The 19,779-nt window shown below is 39.6% G+C and overlaps 1 protein-coding gene and 1 non-coding gene across 19 annotated transcripts in view; one reads left to right on the top strand and one right to left on the bottom strand.

Annotated features, from left to right (window-relative positions):
- Nucleotides 1-19,779, top strand: part of EIF4G3 (eukaryotic translation initiation factor 4 gamma 3) — a 382,044-nt gene that overhangs the window by 349,513 nt on the left and 12,752 nt on the right. For all 18 annotated transcript variants that reach the window (XM_033227962.1, XM_033227969.1, XM_033227975.1 and 15 more), the window contains 4 exons: nucleotides 1,472-1,644; nucleotides 10,592-10,717; nucleotides 12,143-12,224; nucleotides 14,759-14,857. In XM_033227962.1, coding sequence (XP_033083853.1) covers nucleotides 1,472-1,644; nucleotides 10,592-10,717; nucleotides 12,143-12,224; nucleotides 14,759-14,857 — 480 coding nt within the window. The remainder of the gene's footprint in view (nucleotides 1-1,471; nucleotides 1,645-10,591; nucleotides 10,718-12,142; nucleotides 12,225-14,758; nucleotides 14,858-19,779) is intronic.
- LOC117094033 lies at nucleotides 1,200-1,260 on the bottom strand. The gene has a single exon (XR_004441366.1). It is a non-coding gene; the product is annotated as a U7 small nuclear RNA (small nuclear RNA).

Raw genomic sequence — 19,779 nt, forward strand, 5'->3', positions numbered from 1 at the left:
GCATGGTGGTACATGCCTGTAATCCCAGCTACTTGGGAGACTGAGGCAGGAGAATCTCTTGAACCTGGGAGGCAGAGGTTTCAGTGAGCCAAGATTGCATCATTGCACTCCAGCCTGGGCGACAAGAGTGAAACTCCGTCTCAAAAGAAAAAAGAAACCATTTTACATGATAATTGTCTTGAATGTTTCAAAAATGGCAATGTCATGAAAAGACAAGAAAGAGAAAGGACCGTTTTAGATTAAAGGAATATGAACAACATCATAACATGTAAAGTCGAATTCTCGACTGGACTCAGCAACAACAAAAAGCTGTATTAGACATGTAGAGACAGTTGTGGAAATTTGAATATGTATGATATATCAAATATTTTTATTTACATCATTAATAGTAAATTTCTTGGACATTCAGAAAGAAAGAAAACAACAATTGATGAATCTAAATCAAAGTGAAGATATGTAGTTGTATATTGTATGACTTTAATTTTTCTGTAGGCTTGAAATTTTGTTAGATAAAAAGTTAATGTGAGGGAGGTATTAAATAAAGGAGCAAGGAGGAAAAAGCAGCAGTGGTGAGACACCTAGATGAGCTTCCTCCCTTCTGCATCAGGTCACCACCCTTCCTATCTACATCCTCCCCCTTGGAAGAGCTACTTTGCTTCAAAGATTGAACGAAAAGGTTTTGAATTCAGGGCACCAGACTAATTTCCAGTAGCTGAGAGCAGAGAGGAGTTACACTGCTTTATTGGTGTATCAGCAACTCTGGCTGACCGGCTTTCACCCTCCAGACCAAAGATACTGACTTGGCTGGATTACTCTATAGTAAACACCAGTTAACAAGCACAAATTAAGAAGCATACCACAAAAACTTACTAAAAGAATTTTAATGCTTAACCTAACTATATCACTTCAATTTAATTTTCATATGAAGACCTTTTTCATTGAAGATTGGGCAAATATTAACCTACATAGACACAGTAACCTCTGTTGACACATTAAGGCTTTTGAATCACAACATTAAATATCTATTTCATAATATACCATTTTCAATTTTTTAAATAAATGATCATAAAATAAGTAAATATTATGTAGAAAAATACATTTGACTCTGGCCCTTTGAGTGATGTTTAATAAAATTGTTAAACTAAACATGTTAACTTTGTAAAGATGCATCATTTTTTAAAAAATTTTTATTTATAAAAACAGTTCTCTGGTAAAAACTGGAAAATCTACTAGACAAATTTGAAAAGAGCTATAATGCTCTTTTTTTGTATGACTTTAATATTGCCCATATCAGCCTGCAATTTACTGAGCTATATATTGTGTTAAACAAATAGAAACTTAAATATGGAAACTGTTCTGTTCATGGAGCTTTCTCCTGATTCTGTTATAAGTAAAAGAGTTTAAAGTTATCTTAACATTCTGGTAACACTATCCAGATTTTGGAGTAAGCCTTTCTTTGCTGTTGGAACAGGAAGCCGTGCAGTGTGTGGAAGAGCTGAATGCCCAGGGCCTGCTACATGTTTTTGTAAGAGTGGGAGTGGAGTCTACCCTGGAAAGGAGCCAGATCACCAGGGATCACATGGGCCAACTACTCTATCAGCTGGTACAATCAGAAAAACTCAGCAAACAGGACTTTTTCAAAGGGTCGGTATCCTCTTCAAGAGTGGTATTCAGTTACTAGGCTCTTGGGTATCAGTTAATTTTTAAAGTACTTACCTCTTTAAGTATTTAGTTTTTTCCATAGACGAAAATTGTATCCACTGTAATATGTTGATATGATGCAATTAATATATTGATATATGTTGGTTGATGTGATGGCATTTTATAGATTGTGCTAGGGCATAAAGGTTATCTTTTGGTTTTCTGAATATTTTTGTTAGATCTCTATCATGATGTAAGTAAGGTAGCAGAGACCCCTTAGCCTCAGGGAAACTCTGAGGCCTTTAGCAGCCCATTTACATGTGATCCCCAAATGTTCTTTGAGGAAAAAACCTTTTCTTTTTGAGAACAATTCTAAAAAATTGTCTTAAATTTAAAAACCTTATTCTTCCAATAAACCATGGTTATTGTGGCTAGGAAGCACTTGTCTGCCCACTCTAGCCTCATGGAGAAAGATATGTAACTCCATGTTCTTAATGATTTAGTCTATTTCAGTTTGGTTTCATTATGATTCTTGTCAATGGACGGTTGGATGAGGTCTGCCTGTCATTGGTGGTGAATCCTCATTTGATCAGGTTTTGGTATATTTGTTATATACCATCATCACAAGTGCATGGATCAGGTTCCTTTTGGTTCAACCACAAAATTTCACCCAGGCATAGGTTGTATAACTAATGTTTAAAGTGAAAATTGCATTGGTAAAAAATTTTGTTTTAGGAGCCATGTTGTATCAAATATAAACACAGAGTCACACCCAGCACTGACAGATGCCCACTCTCTAAGGGAATAGCAACTAGGAGCTCCTAAGGTCTGGACATTGGATATGCATCTACCATCTCATCCTCACCTGGACATATGCTTATTGAATCAAATGGCAGTAAGAATTCTGCACTACTTGTAATTTTCCTCTTTCTTTTTTTTTTTGCCAAGCTTATAGTCTCATAAATTAAATGCACATATGATTAAATGCCACTGTATATTTTTCTGTAGTCATTTCACATATGGCCATCCTTTTAGAATAAGGTAACCATTAAATGTCATTATTGGCCGGGTGCAGTGGCTCACACCTGTAATCCCAGCACTTCGGGAGGCTGCGGCGGGTGGATCACTTGAGATCAGGAGTCTGAAACCAGCCATGGCCAACATGGCCAACATCTACTAAAAATACAAAAATTAGCCCAATGTAGTGGCGTGAACCTGCAGTCCCAGCTACTTGTGAGCCTGAGACATAAGAATTGCTTGAACCTGGGAGGCAGAGGTTGCAGTGAGCGAAGATTGCACCACTGCACTCCGCCTGGCTTAGTCTCAAAAAAACAGAAAAGTCATTGTTGAATTTATTCATTTGATTTTGCAGGCAATGATCACGTTGTCTTCTAGGTCCTCGAAAATTTATACTTGCCCCTAGGATCATTAAAAAGTTTTCTTGCCAGGCGTGGTGACTCACGCCTGTAATCCCAGTATTTTGGGAGGCCGAGGTGGGCGGATCACGAGGTCAGGAGTTCAAGACCAGCCTGACCAACATGGTGAAACCCCGTCTCTACTAAAACTATGAAAATTAGGCTGGGCACCGTGGCTCCCACCTGTAATCCCAGCACTTTGGTAGGCTGAGGTGGGTGGATCACGAGGTCAGGAGATCAAAACCATCCTAGCTAACGTGGTGAAACCCTGTCTCTACTAAAAATAAAAAAAATTAGCCAGACATGGTGGCACGAATCCCAGCTACCCAGAGACTGAAGGAAGAGAATCACTTGAACCAGGGAGGCAGAGGTTGCAGTGAGCTGAAATTGTGCCACTGTACTCCATTCTGGGCGACAGAGTGAGACTCCCTCTCAAAAAAGTTTTATTTCAGGCTGGGCATAGTGACTCACACCTGTAATCCTAGCACTTTGGAAGGCTGAGGCAGAGAGATCGCTTGAGCCCAGGAGTTTGAGACCAGCCTGGGCAACATGGTGAAACTCCATTTATACTAAAAATACAAAAATTAGCTGGGCATCTACTTGGGAGGCTGAGGCAGAAGGATTGCACCTGGGAGGTCCAGGCTGCAGTGAGCCATGATCACACCACTGCACGCCAGCCTAGGTAACAGAATGAGACCCTGTATGGAAAAAAAAAAAAAGTTTTCTTTCAGCAATAAGCTAGATTGCTCTGAATTCAGTGAATGACTAGATTAAGTCCATTTGAACCAGTTAGTAAGAAATTTTGGCAAAAGTTGCTGTGGTTATTGGTTTTTAAGGCCAGGATGGTTTCCCAGTTTTAAAAGAGAAGCTTCCAATTCAGTCCAGTAACTAGCCAGTGCAAATGGTAAGAGCAAATGAAGGTATGTGCACCCTCAAAGTCAGATTGAATATGGTCCCCCCAGCAGACTTGAAACTATAATTTCCTAGAAGTAATACTGTTGGAGTGACAAGGATATCCATTTATAAATAGTTACTTATTACCCAGGTATTATGATATATTCCTCAGAAAATTCTGGAAATGATAATGGTAAATTATTGTTTACTATTTTCTGTCTCTTCAAACTATACTCAGAAGTTGACTCATATCTATAAAGATCGCCGGAAGCATAGTCTAGCATTATTGGCTATAATTGAACTTGTGAGATACTAGCTTAGTCTCTAGGATATCTCAGACATTTGCATTTCTCCCTTTGTGGGATCCCCTGAAGAAAGAATATCATAACCAGACATGGTGGCTACACTTTTGTTGTTGGTAGTAGAATTGCTGTTGCTGGCAATAACTCGCACACTACTACCTTTTATTTAGACATATGTCTAAGGTTAACACTTCTGTGTCTCAGCAATTACTTCATGTTTCACCATACCTGCTTCCTTCTGCAACTAGAGGCAGTGCAGTGTCTCCAGGCCTAACTTTTGATGCTTAGACCTAACCAGTCTTGGACCTTAGACCAAGACATGTAAAAGTTGTACTATTTTATTCTGAATGGAGAGGCCTGACCATTTAGTGCCCCCTTTTTCTAAGAGGGAAATGGTAGGGATTGCTTCATGTCAGTGTCCGCCAGGAGCCTCCTTGCAAGTAGATGAGAATTTCACAATCCCTTCTAAAACCTGAGTTAGAAATGGTTCATACTGTCTAGGGAGACCATTTCATTGCAGCCATGGAGATACCCTGTCTTTTGCTTCTATTTCCTAACCTACAAAGATAGTGCTGTCCTGCCATAATACTGTGGAAGAGCCTCTGAGATCAGCTGCTTTGGGTACTGCTACTGCTTAGATGTCAACTTCTGAACAGTTGGGGAAGCAGTTTCTGCCTAGCTCGCCAAGCCAGTGATAACCCTGGGAAGGTTAGAAAGCAGAAAGGCAGCCAGGCGCGGTGGCTCACGCCTGTAATCCCAGCACTTTGGGAGTCCGAAGCAGGCGGATCACGAGGTCAGGAGATTGAGACCATCCTGGCCAACATGGTGAAACCCCATCTCTACTGAAAATACAAAAATTAGCTGGGCATGGTGGTGCATGCCTGTAATCCCAGCTACTCGGGAGGCTGAGGCAGGAGAATTGTGTGAACCAGGGAGTCAGAGGTTGCAGTGAGCTGAGATTGCACCAGTGCACTCCATCCTGGCAACAGAGTGAGACTCCATCTCAAAAAAAAAAAAAGGCAGAAAGCCTCCAGGTATACTGATCCCTAGTGAGCTAGTTACTAATCTGCCATTTCTCCCTATAGTTCTCTTTAGAGTATGCACTGCTGCAAAGTAGTAAAATAGACAAAAATTTCAAATAGGCTTTATGAATATAGCTTTTAGGTCCTTTGGAATTTTCCTTACAAGATGTTATGTCAACTGTGAGCATAATAGTTGCTGTATGTAAAACGTACCTCCACAAAGATAACATCAAGCCATTCTCCTGATATTTTCAGGACTTGAATCTAAATACTTTATGACACAAGTTAGGTCGGTAGGTAGATAGGTAGAAGCATTATTGTATAGGTACATGCACTTCAAACTGTGTGTTGATAGTCTTTTTATATCATGATTTCAGAAAACTTTTTAAAAACTGTAATAAATATAGTTGAGTGCAGTTTGCTGTTAGTCACAGAATTGGAATGACTTTGAAAGTGTAATAAACAAATGAAGACCAAGGTTGTAAAAATTAGAGTGGACAACAGACACAAAATATGTACCCTAGAGGAAGATTGATACATTAATATTTCATTTTGGGAGATGTTTGTTAGAGAGGAAATTCTTATCTCTTCCTTGACTACTTTTCTGGAACTTTTATTACTGCTTACAGCAATTCTACATTGGTAAAAGACCCTACATAGGCTGGACATGGTGACTTGCACCTGTAATCTTCAGCTACCAGGGAGGCTAAAGTGGGAGGATAGCTTGAGGCCAGGAGTTCAAGACCAGTCTGGGCAACATAGCAAGACCCCATCTCTAAAAAAAAATTAACAAATAAAGTAGCTGTGCATGGTGGCACGTGCCAATAATTACAGCTACTTGGGAGGCTGAGGCAGGAAGATTGCTTGAGCCCAGGAGTTCAAGGCTGTAATGAACTATGGGAGCATCACTGCACCCCAGCCTGGGCAACAGAGTGAGATCCTATCTTTAAAAACAAAAAAACACTTTGGGAGGCCATAGTGGGCAAGTTGCTTGAGCCTAGGAGTTTCAGACTAGCCTGGGCAACATGGTGAAACCCCATCCCTACCAAAAAATACCAAAACTATCTGGGCATGGTGATGGGTGCCTATAGCTGCAGCTACTCAAGAAGCTGAGGTGGGAGGATTGCCATACTGACCTTGTAAAATGACTTGGAAAGTATTTTCTCCACTTCGATTTCTTGGAAGAGTTTGAAAAGAATTTGTTCTTCTTCAAGTGTTTGGTAGAATTCAGCAGTGAAGCCATCTAGTCCTGGGCCTTTTTTTTTTTTTTCCTTTCTGAGATAGGGTCTTGCTGTGTCACCCAGGTTGGAGTGCAGTGGCTTCATCGTGGCTCACTGCAACCTCAGCCTCCTGGGTTCGAGTGATCCTCCCACCTCATCCTGTCAAGTAGCTGGGACAGTAGGTGCATGCCACTATGCTCAGCTCATTTTTTATTTTTTGTAGAGATGGTGTCTCAGTATGTTGCCCAGGCTGGTCTTGCACTCCTAGGCTCAAATGATCCTTCCACCTTGGCCTCTCAAAGTGCTGGGATTACAGGTTTAAGGCAGTGCACCTGGCCGTGATTCAGTCTTGATTTGTTGAATGTATCTATGAGTTTATCTGTTTTTTTCTAGATTATCCATATTATTGTTCATAGTAGTTTCTTAATGATCCTTTGTATTTCTGTGGTATCAGTTGTAATACCTCCTCTTTCATTCCTTATTTTGAGTCTTCTCTCTTTTCTCCTAGTCTAGATAAGGGTTTCTTGATTTTCTTCATTATTCCAAAAAAAAAAAAAAACCCTGAGTATCATTGATTTTTTTTTTCTTTCATTTTTTAAGTGTCTATTTCATTTATTTCTGTTTGCATGTTTGTTATTTCCTTCCCTGTGCTAACTTTGGGCTTAGTTTGTTGTTCTTTTTCTAGTTCCTTGATGTGTAATGGTATATTGTTTGAGATCTTTTTTCTTTTTTGATATGCATACTCATTTTTCCCTCTTAAGAGTACTTTTGCTGCATTCTATAAGTTTTGGTATGTTAATGTTTCCATTTTCATTTGTCTCACGATATTTTTTAAAATTCCTTTGTAATTTTTTCTGTGACCTATTGGTTGTGTAGGAGAATGTTGTTTGACATTCACATGTTTGGATATTTTCCAAGATTTCCCCTGTTACTGATGTCAAGTTTCATTGCATTGTGATCCAAAAAGATACTTGATATGACTTCAGTCCTCTTAAATTTGTTAAATCTTGTTTTGTGGTCTAACATATGATCTATTGGGGAGAATGTTTTATTTGCACTTTAGAAGAATATGTATTCTGCTGCTGTTTAATGGAATGTTCTGTATATTTTTGTTTGGTTTAAAGTATAATTCAAGGCCAATGTTTCCTTACTGATTTTCTGTTCATGAGTTGTTCATTGTTTAAAGAAGGGTACTGAGGTCCGCTACTCTTGCTGTACTGTAGTCTCTCTTTCCCTTCAGATAATTAACTGCCTTATGTTTTTAGGTACTCCCATGTGAGGTGCATATGTATTTATAATTGTGATATCCTCTTAGTGAATTGATTCCTTTATCATTACATAATGACCTTTGTCTCTTCTTATAGTTTTTGACTGAATGTCCTTTTTGTCTTGTGTAAGTATAGCTACCCCTGCCCTCTTTTGGTTTCTGTTTTCATGAAATATCTTTTTTCTTCTCTTCCTTTTCAGTCTATGAATGTCCTTACTAGTAAAATGAGTCTCTTACAGATAGCATATGGTTGGATCTCATTTTTCATTTATTTATTTTTTAAGTTTTGAGAGTCACACTCTCTCACCCAGGCTGGAGTGTAGTGGCGCAATCAAGGCTCACTGCAACCTCTTCTTTCTGGGCTCAAGCAATCCTCCTGGGTAGCTGAGACCACAGCCATGTATCATGATGCCTTGCTAATTTTTTTTATTTTTTTATAGAGACAGATTCTCCCTACATTGCCCAGGCTGGTCTCCCAACAACTAGGCTCAAGTGATCCTCCTGCCTTGGCCCCTTCAAGTGTTGGGATTACAGGCATGAGCCATTGCACCTGGCCAGATCTTATTTTTTAATCTATTTAGCCACTCCGTCTTTTGATTGGAAAATTTAATCCATTTACATTTGACATAATTATTTATAGATAAGGACTTGCTACTGCCATTTTGTAATTTGTTTTCTGGTTATTTTGACAATACCACTTTCAATTGTGGTAACATTATTTTGCTTTTTTAAAAGATTTCATCAGAACTTTACTGCATTAAAATTTTAAAATATTTTTCTTTTAATCGTGTATCCCTTTCTACAATTAAAATTTTAGACAAAAACTCAGTATATAAAATGAAGTGGAGCTTTTGTAGTTGAAATGGGTGGAGGGATATCTGCAGTCTCATCTATGTAGACCCTACCAAAGTTCAGTCCAGTGGCTGTGGTTTTTTCCCTGCAGCCAAAGAACAGCCTGATAGTCCAATGACTGTGATGGTCACTACATGCCAAGAGGCCAGGGTATGATGTAGCTCTGTTTCATTTTTTCAGCTTTTAGAAAATACATGTGGTGCAAAGCATTATTATAGGCTATGTAGTAGTGCAAAGACGTAAAGACAGTTATTACCTAGGTGCTTCCGCACACTTAGGATTTTTCTTTTAGAATCATGCAACAGGATTTAGGAACTGTAAACCTGAAAAAACAATAAGCTTCTTACAGGCTTGTTCTCTGGAAATCCTATGTTCAGCTAAAAAAGGTTTTTGTTAGCAGTATAGCTTTGACCACTGATTGTATTCTGCGGACTGTCCCATGATAAACTGACTGATCAAGGAGTAAAAAACCAAGGCAAGAATATGGGTATATTTTATTTGTAGTGAGGTAAAATATATGAGATAAAAATAGCAGCAGATATACTGCTGAAAGACCAGCATGGCTACAGTTGTCTCTTGGGCCCATTGAACAGCTTCATTTATGCTGCTAGCCCACGGAGCAGGAGCTGACAGGGTCAGGTGGTTAACCTAGAAATCCTGGAGTCCAGCTAGATTATATTCCATCAGGGGTACATTAACTGAACCCAAAGTATGCACATAATGAGAGAACCTGCAATTATTTGACATCTATTTGCCATAGCACAGACACTGTCCTCGGCATCAAATAATTGCAAGCTGTGAGGTCAGAAAGCTGGAATTAAGGATTCATGAAGCCCAGAGTTAGGTAATATGGCTGAGCTGCAAACTGTTTTGAAATGGCAGCTTCAGAATGGTGACCCTCCCTATGGTAGTAGCTCTTTTTAAGTGAAAAGTTTTACTGAGATGTAGGCCTCTGAAAAAAGGGTGGCGTACTTTGGCTAGAACCTGGAACTGCAGTGGAAAAGCACACATTTTACAATTGTAGAGATCTGAAAGGGCATGCATACAATTACCACCTGCTCGTAGCCCTTCAATTCATTCCTCCCTTTCCTTATGACTTGCAGTTATGTGTATGTCTCCTGTAGTTAAATTCATTTGCTTTTGTACTTTTTAATATATTGTATATGGAAATAATTAACAAAGTCTTGAGTTGTTTGTTTCTACTTCCAAATGAATAGCTGTGATTTTTAGCCTACATTAGACTGCTGGTATTTTATATTTGATTTTCATAAGTTTTACATTTAATTCCCATTTGCTTGACATTGAGAAATAGTTATAATTCATAGGACAAAAGTCTGAAACCATTAGCTTTTCTGTAAAGATAGAACAGTTTGTAAATGTAATAATGATGGTAATGTTAGTAATGTTGTCAGACTCTTTTATATCCATCCAGTTTTTTTACCCATTGTAAGGTTCCTCAAGGACACAGATTTTTGTCTTTTCTTTGTGTCAGCTCTGTGTTACAGTAAGTGTTTAGTCAGTGCTTTTGATTGACTCAGAGGACGTGATATTCAACTGTGGTGAATTCTTTATAGTACGGGATTAAATGGATAGTTTTTCCCCTAGAACTTCACAGGACTGTCCTCCTTTTCATCATTTAAGGCTTTCAAATGTCACCTTTATATGGAGGTGTTTTCTGACCTCCTTCTGGTACCATAGTTCATGTTCTTCAGAGTATTAGCTCTATCTGTAAATATGCTTTTGTCTGTTCTAGTCTTTTTCCCCACGCTGACATAATCTCTTTGAGAATGGTAATGTGTTTACCAGTCACTTTGTGGCTAGACTGTACCTAACATAGCAGGTGATTAATATGTATTTGTTGATTGATTTTTTTAGCAGGTGATTAATATGTATTTGTTGATTGATTTTTTTATCTTTTTATTTAATCTTAACTTTTGAATTACATTTGCATGTTATTTTTACTCCCATTCCTTTTCAGTTTTTCAGAAACTTTGGAACTGGCAGATGACATGGCCATTGATATTCCCCATATTTGGTTGTACCTTGCTGAACTGGTGACCCCCATGTTAAAAGAAGGCGGAATCTCCATGAGAGAGCTTACCATGTAAGTTATACTTGTTTCTCTTGATATATGTCAGATAGAACTGACACATAACTCACCTGCTGGCTCTCTAGCATAGTACTATCCATCCCATGGTTGCTTTTGGAGACTCTTGAATGCAGCCTGTGACTCTTAAAGACTTCTGATTTCGGTGTAAAAATGTTACATTATGCTAGGTCTACACCTGAAATATGTTGGGGATATGATAGCCCTGTGGTCTGTCGAGGGTAGTTGTGATAACAGATTGGCTCCAGAATTGTGTAACTTGAAGATGACTGCTTCTGGAAGCTTAATGTTAATCTGGCTTTTGTGTCTATCATTGCACTAGTGCTGTAAGTAGTTATATTTTCCCACTGTAGCTTGTCAGACTGCGGTACCCCATAGTATATGCTCATGGTTATAATAAAAGAAACAGATCTCAAGTATTCCTAGGTTTGGATGTGAGTGGGGAATGGATGCTACGTTATATAGACCAGTGGTTCCCAAACTCTGTTCTTTGAAACACTAATGTTTCCACAACAGTTGTTTATATAGTCAGACTTTGCACACTGCCATGTCCCTTTTCGAGATTAACAAAACATATTTAGCATATTAAAGTTTATGAGAGTCCTATAGTAAAGCAATAAATAAAAAGTAGTTAGCTTTGTTTAATTCAGCATTGCATCACTTAAAGTATAGATATCCTATGGAACACAGTTTGGGAAATACTGATTTAGACTATTAAAAAATTGGCCCCTTCTCTGTTTCATCCATAATTTCATCTATAAAGAAAAGCTTCCCTTCTTAAAAATACTTCACATACGGCCAGGCATGGTGGCTCACGCCTGTAATCCCAGCACTTTGGGAGGCCGAGGCGGGCGGATCACGAGGTCAGGAGATCAAAACAATCCTGGCCAACATGGTGAAACCCCATCTCTATTAAAATGCAAAAATTAGCCGGGCGTGGTGTTGCGTGCTTGTAATCCCAGCTACTCGGGAGGCTGAGGCAGGAGAATCGCTTGAACCAGGGAATTGGAGATTGCGGTGAGTCGAGATTGCACCAGTGCACTCCAACCTGGCGACAGAGCAAGACTCTGCCTCAAAAAAAAAAAAAAAAATGTTGTGGAAGCATCACAGCTCCCTGTTACCTAAGGTGCTTCTCGTTTTAGCTTGAAGCAGAACTTACATAAACAAATAGATTACCGAGTCTGAGCTTTGTGTTGCTTCTATCACTGAAGTGGTTAAAGAAAAAGGTAAAAACCAAGAGCTTGCATGTTCCTTTTCAGGAACTTCTCCTGAAAATGACTTAGAGCATGTCCTGGAGCTTTGGCTTGCCCAGTATTGTTTAGGTTGCACAGTGTCTGGCTTTTTGTCACACATTGTTTGCCTCTTGTTCTAGAAGAAAGGATTTCTTCAGAGGTACTTATTCACTGCTCCTATCTTTTACAGAGAATTTAGCAAACCTTTACTTCCTGTTGGAAGAGCTGGGGTCTTACTTTCTGAAATATTGCACCTACTATGCAAACAAATGGTGAGTGTTAAACTGAGTGTCAGCCTCAACAGCATTATTAGGAAGGGCAGTGCAGTGATCTTGATCTTGGGTTATCTGTGAATAGCTTAGGTCTCAAGGTGCAAGGAATTCTATTTCCTTTTATTCTTTGAAAAAAGTGAGGTTTCTGCTTCAACCCAGTTTCTTTCTGAGGTGCATTTGTCCTTTTGTTTACTAATATCGTGGGGAAGACTTATCAAATCTTGACTAGATTTGGTATAATTCTAAAGAATCTCAAGACACGTTTTATTTGTGGTTGGTGATTTTTTCTTCCCTTGAAACAAAATGGGTATATCATTTATATGTTTTAATAGATTTCAACGAAAAGCTCCATAGAGCTGGAGGCTGTCAGTCTATAAAGTCTGTGGCAGGCTGTCAGTCTATAAAGTGGGAACAGATAAATCTAAATCATTGATTTCAAAAGAGTATGAAAGTGCTCTGTTAAAGTCTAAGAGGTTTGGGGAAGTGTTGTGGCATCACAAAGGGAATTAAATGTCTAGGATGAGAGGAATGAGAGATATCAAAACAAAATAGAACTCAGAAATGAAGATTCTGGAGTGATTTCTGACTTACGCCTGACCCAAAGATATTGGATGATAGATTTTAACGTTTAAAGCCAGTGTTTCATTCCTCCCTCTGATACAGAAGTCCTTCTGTATCCCATTTGTGTGGTAGTTATTCATAAAGAGATGCACTAAATATCCTGGTCTCTAGTTCTGTTGATTATTTGTTAATACTACTCTTTGCTTAATGGCACTAAAATGTTTACTGAACCCTAGTTTTTATGTCCAAAATTTCTTCCTCTCTGACCTACTTGATTTTAGTCCTTATTTAAAACTCACATTCTGGCCAGGCACAGTGGTTCACGCCTGTGATCCCAGCACTTTGGGAGGCCGAGGTGGGCAGATCACGAGGTTAAGAGATCGAGACCATCCTGGCCAACATGGTGAAACCCCGTCTCTACTAAAAATACAAAAAGTAGCTGGGCGTGGTGGCATGCACACCAGTAATCCTAGCTACTCAGGAGGCTGAGGCAGGAGAATCGCTTGAACCTGGGAGGTGGAGGTTGCAGTTAGCTAAGATCATGCCACTGCACTTCAATCTGGCAACAGAGCAAGACTCCATCTCAAAAAAAACAAAACAAAAACTCACATTCTGGCCGGCACGGTGGCTCACGCCTATAATCCCAGCACCTTGGGAGGCCGAGGCGGGTGGATCACTTGAGGTCAGCCTGGCCAACATGGCGAAATCCCATCTCTACTAAAAATACAAAAATTAGCCAGACGTGGTGGCAGGCACCTGTAATCCCAGCTGCTTGGGAGGCTGAGGCAGGAGAATCGCTTGAATCTGGGAGGCAGAGGTTGGAGTGAGCCAAGATTGTGCCGCTGCATTTCAACCTGAGCTACAGAAAGAGACTCTCTCAAAAATTAATAATAATAACTAAAAATAAAACTCACATTCTTACTAACTTTTATGTGTAGAAACAGCACAACCCTACTTCTAAATAAAACTAAATTCTCATATAAAGCTTTGGAGCTAGATTCCTGAGTTCAAATTCTGGTTCCACCATATTTTCAGCTGTGCCTTGGACAAGTTACTCTATGAAGTAATTAATACATGCCTCTCAGATGACAGCCACAGCCTCAGACCTGGCACTTTCCTTTTCACTGTGACTTTCTCCAGCTAGAGGACTTGTACCTCTTCACGTTTTTCTACCTGACAACAGCTCTTCTTTATTGTCTCTCTTGGGCTCAACCTTGTGCTTCTTGCCCTTGAAACACTTCTCATTCCTGGTTCAGGAGCAACAGCTGCCTTAAGCCTCCTTGTATCAGGCAGCATCGCTGTGATCTGTTACGAAGAGGGATTCTAGTGAGGCTTCTTGAATGGCTTTAATAGCAGATACATACAGAGCTATCTAGGAAAAGACACAATGTGGAATTTATAAACTCTATGTATTGGACTTTTTTTGATGTTTATATTTATAAATCCCAAATAACCAGCTTGTAGCTCCCCAGATTAGTCACCTCATAAATAAAGTATTTAACCTTAAGCAGCTGTACTTCAGTGATCCACCATTATATTTATATGCATTCAGATATCTTAGTTTGAAAGTCCCAAGTCTTAAGAGATTAACCTTTTATCAGCGAGGAAAAGTTTGTTTTTGAGACGGGTCTTGCTGTGTGTTGCCTGGGCTAGACTCATACTCCTGGGTGAAAGCTGTTTTCCCACCTCAGCCTCCCGAGTAAAAGCTAGGACTACAGTGTGCGCCACCATGCCCCACAGGGCCACCATGCCCCACGGGACCACCATGCCCCACGGGACCACCATGCCCCACGGGGCCACCATGCCCCTCGGGACCACCATGCCCCACAGGGCCACCATGCCCCACAGGAAAAGGTTTGATTTTTCAGCTTTTTGGGTTTTGCACTCTGACTTCAGGCAAATCTTTTTTTTTTTTCTTTTCTATTTCTTCTTCCACTGTGAAAGTAAATGGATTGAATTTATCTCTATTTTAGAGCCATAAGAAAGTGGGAGCCTTATGGAGGGAGGCTGACCTCAGCTGGAAGGACTTTTTACCAGAAGGAGAAGATGTACATAATTTTCTTTTGGAGCAGGTAAGAACAAGGCTTATGTTTTGCTGTTTGATAGTTGATCTGTTTCATAGAGGAAATGAAGGTAATTTCCTTCGTATTCCAGTCATTAAAATTACATCAAAATAGGAATTTTGGTAAAGATGTCGTTTTAAGTTCATGCTTTTAAAGCCACTCAGCAACTGTGTGGTCATCAGATGATTGATGTTTAAAAAAAGAAAATGTAAAAGACTTAGCAATCTGTAGAAAAACAAGCTCCAGGAAGCAGAAATGAAGTTGACAAGTAAGGCAGGGTGACAGGGCCAAAGCTGTCTCCTGATTTCTGGGTCTGATGGCAGGCAGAAGCAGCCAGAAGTTATTCTGTGGGGAATGGAGATTGTTATTATCCTTATAAGGTGGAAGATTAGAGACAAGCTTTTAACTTGAAACTGCACAGGTAAATAAGTGCAAGGAAGGAGACACAGTCTTATAGCCAGGGTATAAGACCCAGGGTATAAGTCTTATACCCTTATACTTAGCTATCCCGCCTACTGACTTGGTAACTAAATCCAGAAACCTACAAAACAGAAGACCCATGGTCAGTATAATCTGGTCCTACAGGAGGATTTGTAGGCTGTTAGATTGAGGTAACCGTAAAACAAGTTAGATCAAGAAAAGTAACAGAAAGAAAACAAAACTCTCTCAAAACATTACTGAAAATCAAAATCCTAAAACTCATGAGGAAAACTAAAGCTAAGACAGCCAACAAAATCAGGAATAAGGAGAAGAAAAAATCATCGTAGATAAAAAGAACAAGAATGCAATCTGAAAATGACTTTAAAACAAGTATATTGTTCTGGATAAAGACATTATATTAGGTTGCTATGGACATTAGCTTTCTTTTTGGTTGCAGTCTAGAACACTGAAGAGCTTTCTTGCCATAGCAGTAAGAACCTGCATGAAGCATAACTTCTGATGTGTTGCTGGACTCAGAAGAGGTGGAAGTAATTTCCTTCAAAAGGACAAAAAGAATTAATGAGGGGGAAAAACCAGAGATGAAACCTGAACTATGAATAGTAATTACATGTGAAAGGCATCTTGCCCAAAGGACACATAGCCCAATGGGAAGATACTATTACAAATGCTGTCAGATGTCATGGAAAAAGTTGACTTAGTCCCAGTTCAGTATTACCTGGACTCCCAGAAGAAGCAAATCAAAATGCTCTTTGGAGAAACATCCTCAACTTAGGTCCCCTTATTTTCTACAAACACAAGTTATCTAAATATATGAGTTGACACTTGGTATTCATGTAGCATACAATTAAAGAAGTAAAGATAAAAGTAAACAGACAATAAGTAGTAGATTTAGATCCCATGGACTTGAGGTAATGGAATTATCATTTAGAATATAAAACAATACCATATTAAAGAGAAGAAATCACAAAAATGAGCAAACAAGAGACTAGTCAAAATGGTTAAAGAGATTTGGAAAAAAAAAAAAAAAAAAAAAGGTTGGGTGCAGTGGCTCATGCCTATAGTCCTAGCACTTTGGGAGGCCGAGGCAAGAGAATCTCTTGAAGCCAGGAGTTAGAGATCAGCCTGGACAACATAGTGAGACCTGTCTCTACTAAAAAAAAATTAGCTGGGCCGGGCGCAGTGGCTCATGCCTGTAATCCCAGCACTTTGGGAGGCCGAGACAGGCAGATCATGAGGTCAGGAGATCGAGACCATCCTGGCTAACACGGTGAAATCCCGTCTCTACTAAAATACAGAAAAAAAAATTAGCCGGGCGTGGTGGTGGGTGCCTGTAGTCCCAGCTACTCAGGAGGCTGAGGCAGGAGAATGGCGTGAACCCGGGAGGCAGAGCTTGCAGTGAGCCGAGATTGCTCCATTACACTCCAGCCTGGGCAACAGAGCGAGACTCCGTCTCAAAAAAAAAAAAAAAAAAAAATTACCTGGGTGTATTGGTGCACCTGTAGTCCTAAGCTACTCGAGAGACTGAGGTAGAAGGATCACTAGAACCTGTGAGTTTAAGGCTGCAGTGAGATACGATCACACCACTGCACTCCAACCTGAGAGACAAAGCAAGAGCCTGTCAAAAAAACAAAAAACAAACAAATAAACAAAAGTCACACACACATACACCAAAATCTGTAGGTAGCTATCTAAGATATGTTGCTACGTTAGGAGATTTGGAGGAAAGAATGAGAAACCATTTAAACTATCTTAATTGGAGTCCCAGAAGGAAAATTAGCCTGAACGGAGAAGAGGCAATATTTGAAGAGACAGTGGCTGAGACTTCTAGAAGTGATAAAATATACAAATCTATAATGAAAGTCCATATATGCCATACAGGATAATTATATTTTAGTGAAACTGCATAATACCAAAGACAAATACAAAAGTGAAACTGCATAATACCAAAGACAAATACAAAACTGCATAATAGTGAAACTGCATAATACCAAAGACAAATACAAAAGATTTTAAAGAAACTGGAAAGAAGCAGCACATTACCTACCTGCCTCCCCCTCAAAAAAAAAAAAAAAAAAAAACAAACAAATAAACAAAAGTCACACACACATACACCAAAATCTGTAGGTAGCTATCTAAGATATGTTGCTACGTTAGGAGATTTGGAGGAAAGAATGAGAAACCATTTAAACTATCTTAATTGGAGTCCCAGAAGGAAAATTAGCCTGAACGGAGAAGAGGCAATATTTGAAGAGACAGTGGCTGAGACTTCTAGAAGTGATAAAATATACAAATCTATAATGAAAGTCCATATATGCCATACAGGATAATTATATTTTAGTGAAACTGCATAATACCAAAGACAAATACAAAAGTGAAACTGCATAATACCAAAGACAAATACAAAACTGCATAATAGTGAAACTGCATAATACCAAAGACAAATACAAAAGATTTTAAAGAAACTGGAAAGAAGCAGCACATTACCTACCTGCCTCCCCCTCAAAAAAAAAAAAATACACAAAAAAATAGACTTTGCAATAGGAACCATGAAAGCCAGAAGATGGTAGAATAATCTCACAGTGCTGAGAAACGAACAGTAAATGTAGAATTGCCTGTGCAGCTAAACTAACCTTTAAGAATTAGGGCAATGCATACTAAGAAACTTAACAACATACTTCTAAATACACATGGGTCAAAGAAGCAATGAAAAAGGATAGTAAAAAACATTTTTAACTGAATGAAAATGAAAACATAACATTTCATTGATATTTAGAAAAGAAGAAAGGTCAATAACCTCAGCTTCAGCCTTAAGAAATTAGAAAAATAAGGCCGGACACAACGGCTCATGCCTATAATCCCAACACTTTGGGAGGCCAAGGCAGGAGGATTGCTTGAGCCCAGGAGCTTCAGAGACCAGCCCAGGCAACACAGCAAGACCCTATCACCAAAAAAAACAAAACAAAAACAAAAAAATGAAAGAAACAAAGATGTTAGAACAATAAGAGCAAATGAAGCTCCAAGTAAATAGAATAAAGGAAATAATAAACATTGTATCAGAAACCAATGAAATAGAAGACTTTTTAGAGAAAAACCAGTGAAATCAAAAGCTGGTTCTCCGGGAGGCGGAAGTTACAATGAGCTGAGATTGTGCCGTTGCACTCCAGCCTGGACAAAAGGGCGAGACTCCACCTTGGAAAAAAAAAAAAAAAAGCCTGTACTTTGAGAAGATAAAAGTGATAAACCTCTAGCAAGATTGATCAGGAAAATAATTTTAAAAAGAAGGTACATATTGCTGATATCTGGAATGAAAGCAGTAATATCAACACAGATTCTGTACATAAAAGTGGGTGAGGAAATTTTATGAATAATCTTTATGTCAATAAATACATCAGCCAGGCATGGTGGCTCATGCCTGTAATTCCAGCAGTTTGAGAGGCCAAGGCAGGCAAATTGCTTGAGCCTAGGAGTTCAAGATCAACCTGGGCAAGATGGTAAAATCCCATCTCTACAAAAAAATGCAAAAATAAGCCAGGTGTGGTGGTACATGCCTGTAATCATAGCTACTCAAGAGGCTGAGGTGGGAGGATTGCTTGAGCCCGGGAGGTCAAGGCTACAGTGAGCTGTAATCCTGTCACTACACTCCAGCCTAGACAGCAGAGTGAGACCCTGTCTTCAAAAAGAAGTAACTCTAGTTGAATACATCGATGTAGTTGAACTAGTTGAAATGAACACATTTTTCTTCTTTTTTTTTTTTTTTTTTTGAGACAGAGTTTCGCTCTTGTTGCCCAGGCTGGAGTGCAGTGGCATGATCTTGGCTCACCGTAACCTCAGGAGAACCTAAGTGATTCTCCTGCCTCAGCCTCCCAAGTAGCTGGGATTACAAGCATGTGCCACCACGCCTGGCTAATTTTGTATTTTTTGTAGAGATGAGGTTTCTCCATGTTGGTCAGGCTGGTGTCGAACTCCTGACCTCAGGTAATCCGCCTGCCTCGGCCTCCCAAAGTGCTGGGATTATAGGCGTGAGCTGCTGCACTCAGCCACAAATTTCTTAAAAGATACAGACTACTAGAGCTGTCTCAAGAGATGGATAGGCCGGGCGCGGTGGCTCAAGCCTGTAATCCCAGCACTTTGGGAGGCCGAGACGGGCGGATCACGAGGTCAGGAGATCGAGACCATCCTGGCTAATACGGTGAAACCCTGTCTCTACTTAAAAATACAAAAAACTAGCCGGGCGACGAGGCGGGCGCCTGTAGTCCCAGCTACTCGGGAGGCTGAGGCAGGAGAATGGTGTAAACCCGGGAGGCGGAGCTTGCAGTGAGCTGAGATCCGGCCACTGCACTCCAGCCTGGGTGGCAGAGCAAGACTCCGTCTCAAAAAAAAAAAGAGATGGATAACCTGCATATCTATTAAAGAAATTGAATTCATAGTTAAAATGTTCCCACAAAACAAGTCCAGGCTTAAATGATTTCACTGGTAAACTCTACCAAACA

Source organism: Trachypithecus francoisi, unplaced genomic scaffold, assembly GCF_009764315.1.
Source record: "Trachypithecus francoisi isolate TF-2019V2 unplaced genomic scaffold, Tfra_2.0 Lachesis_group12, whole genome shotgun sequence".
NCBI classification, from domain to species: Eukaryota; Metazoa; Chordata; class Mammalia; order Primates; family Cercopithecidae; genus Trachypithecus; species Trachypithecus francoisi.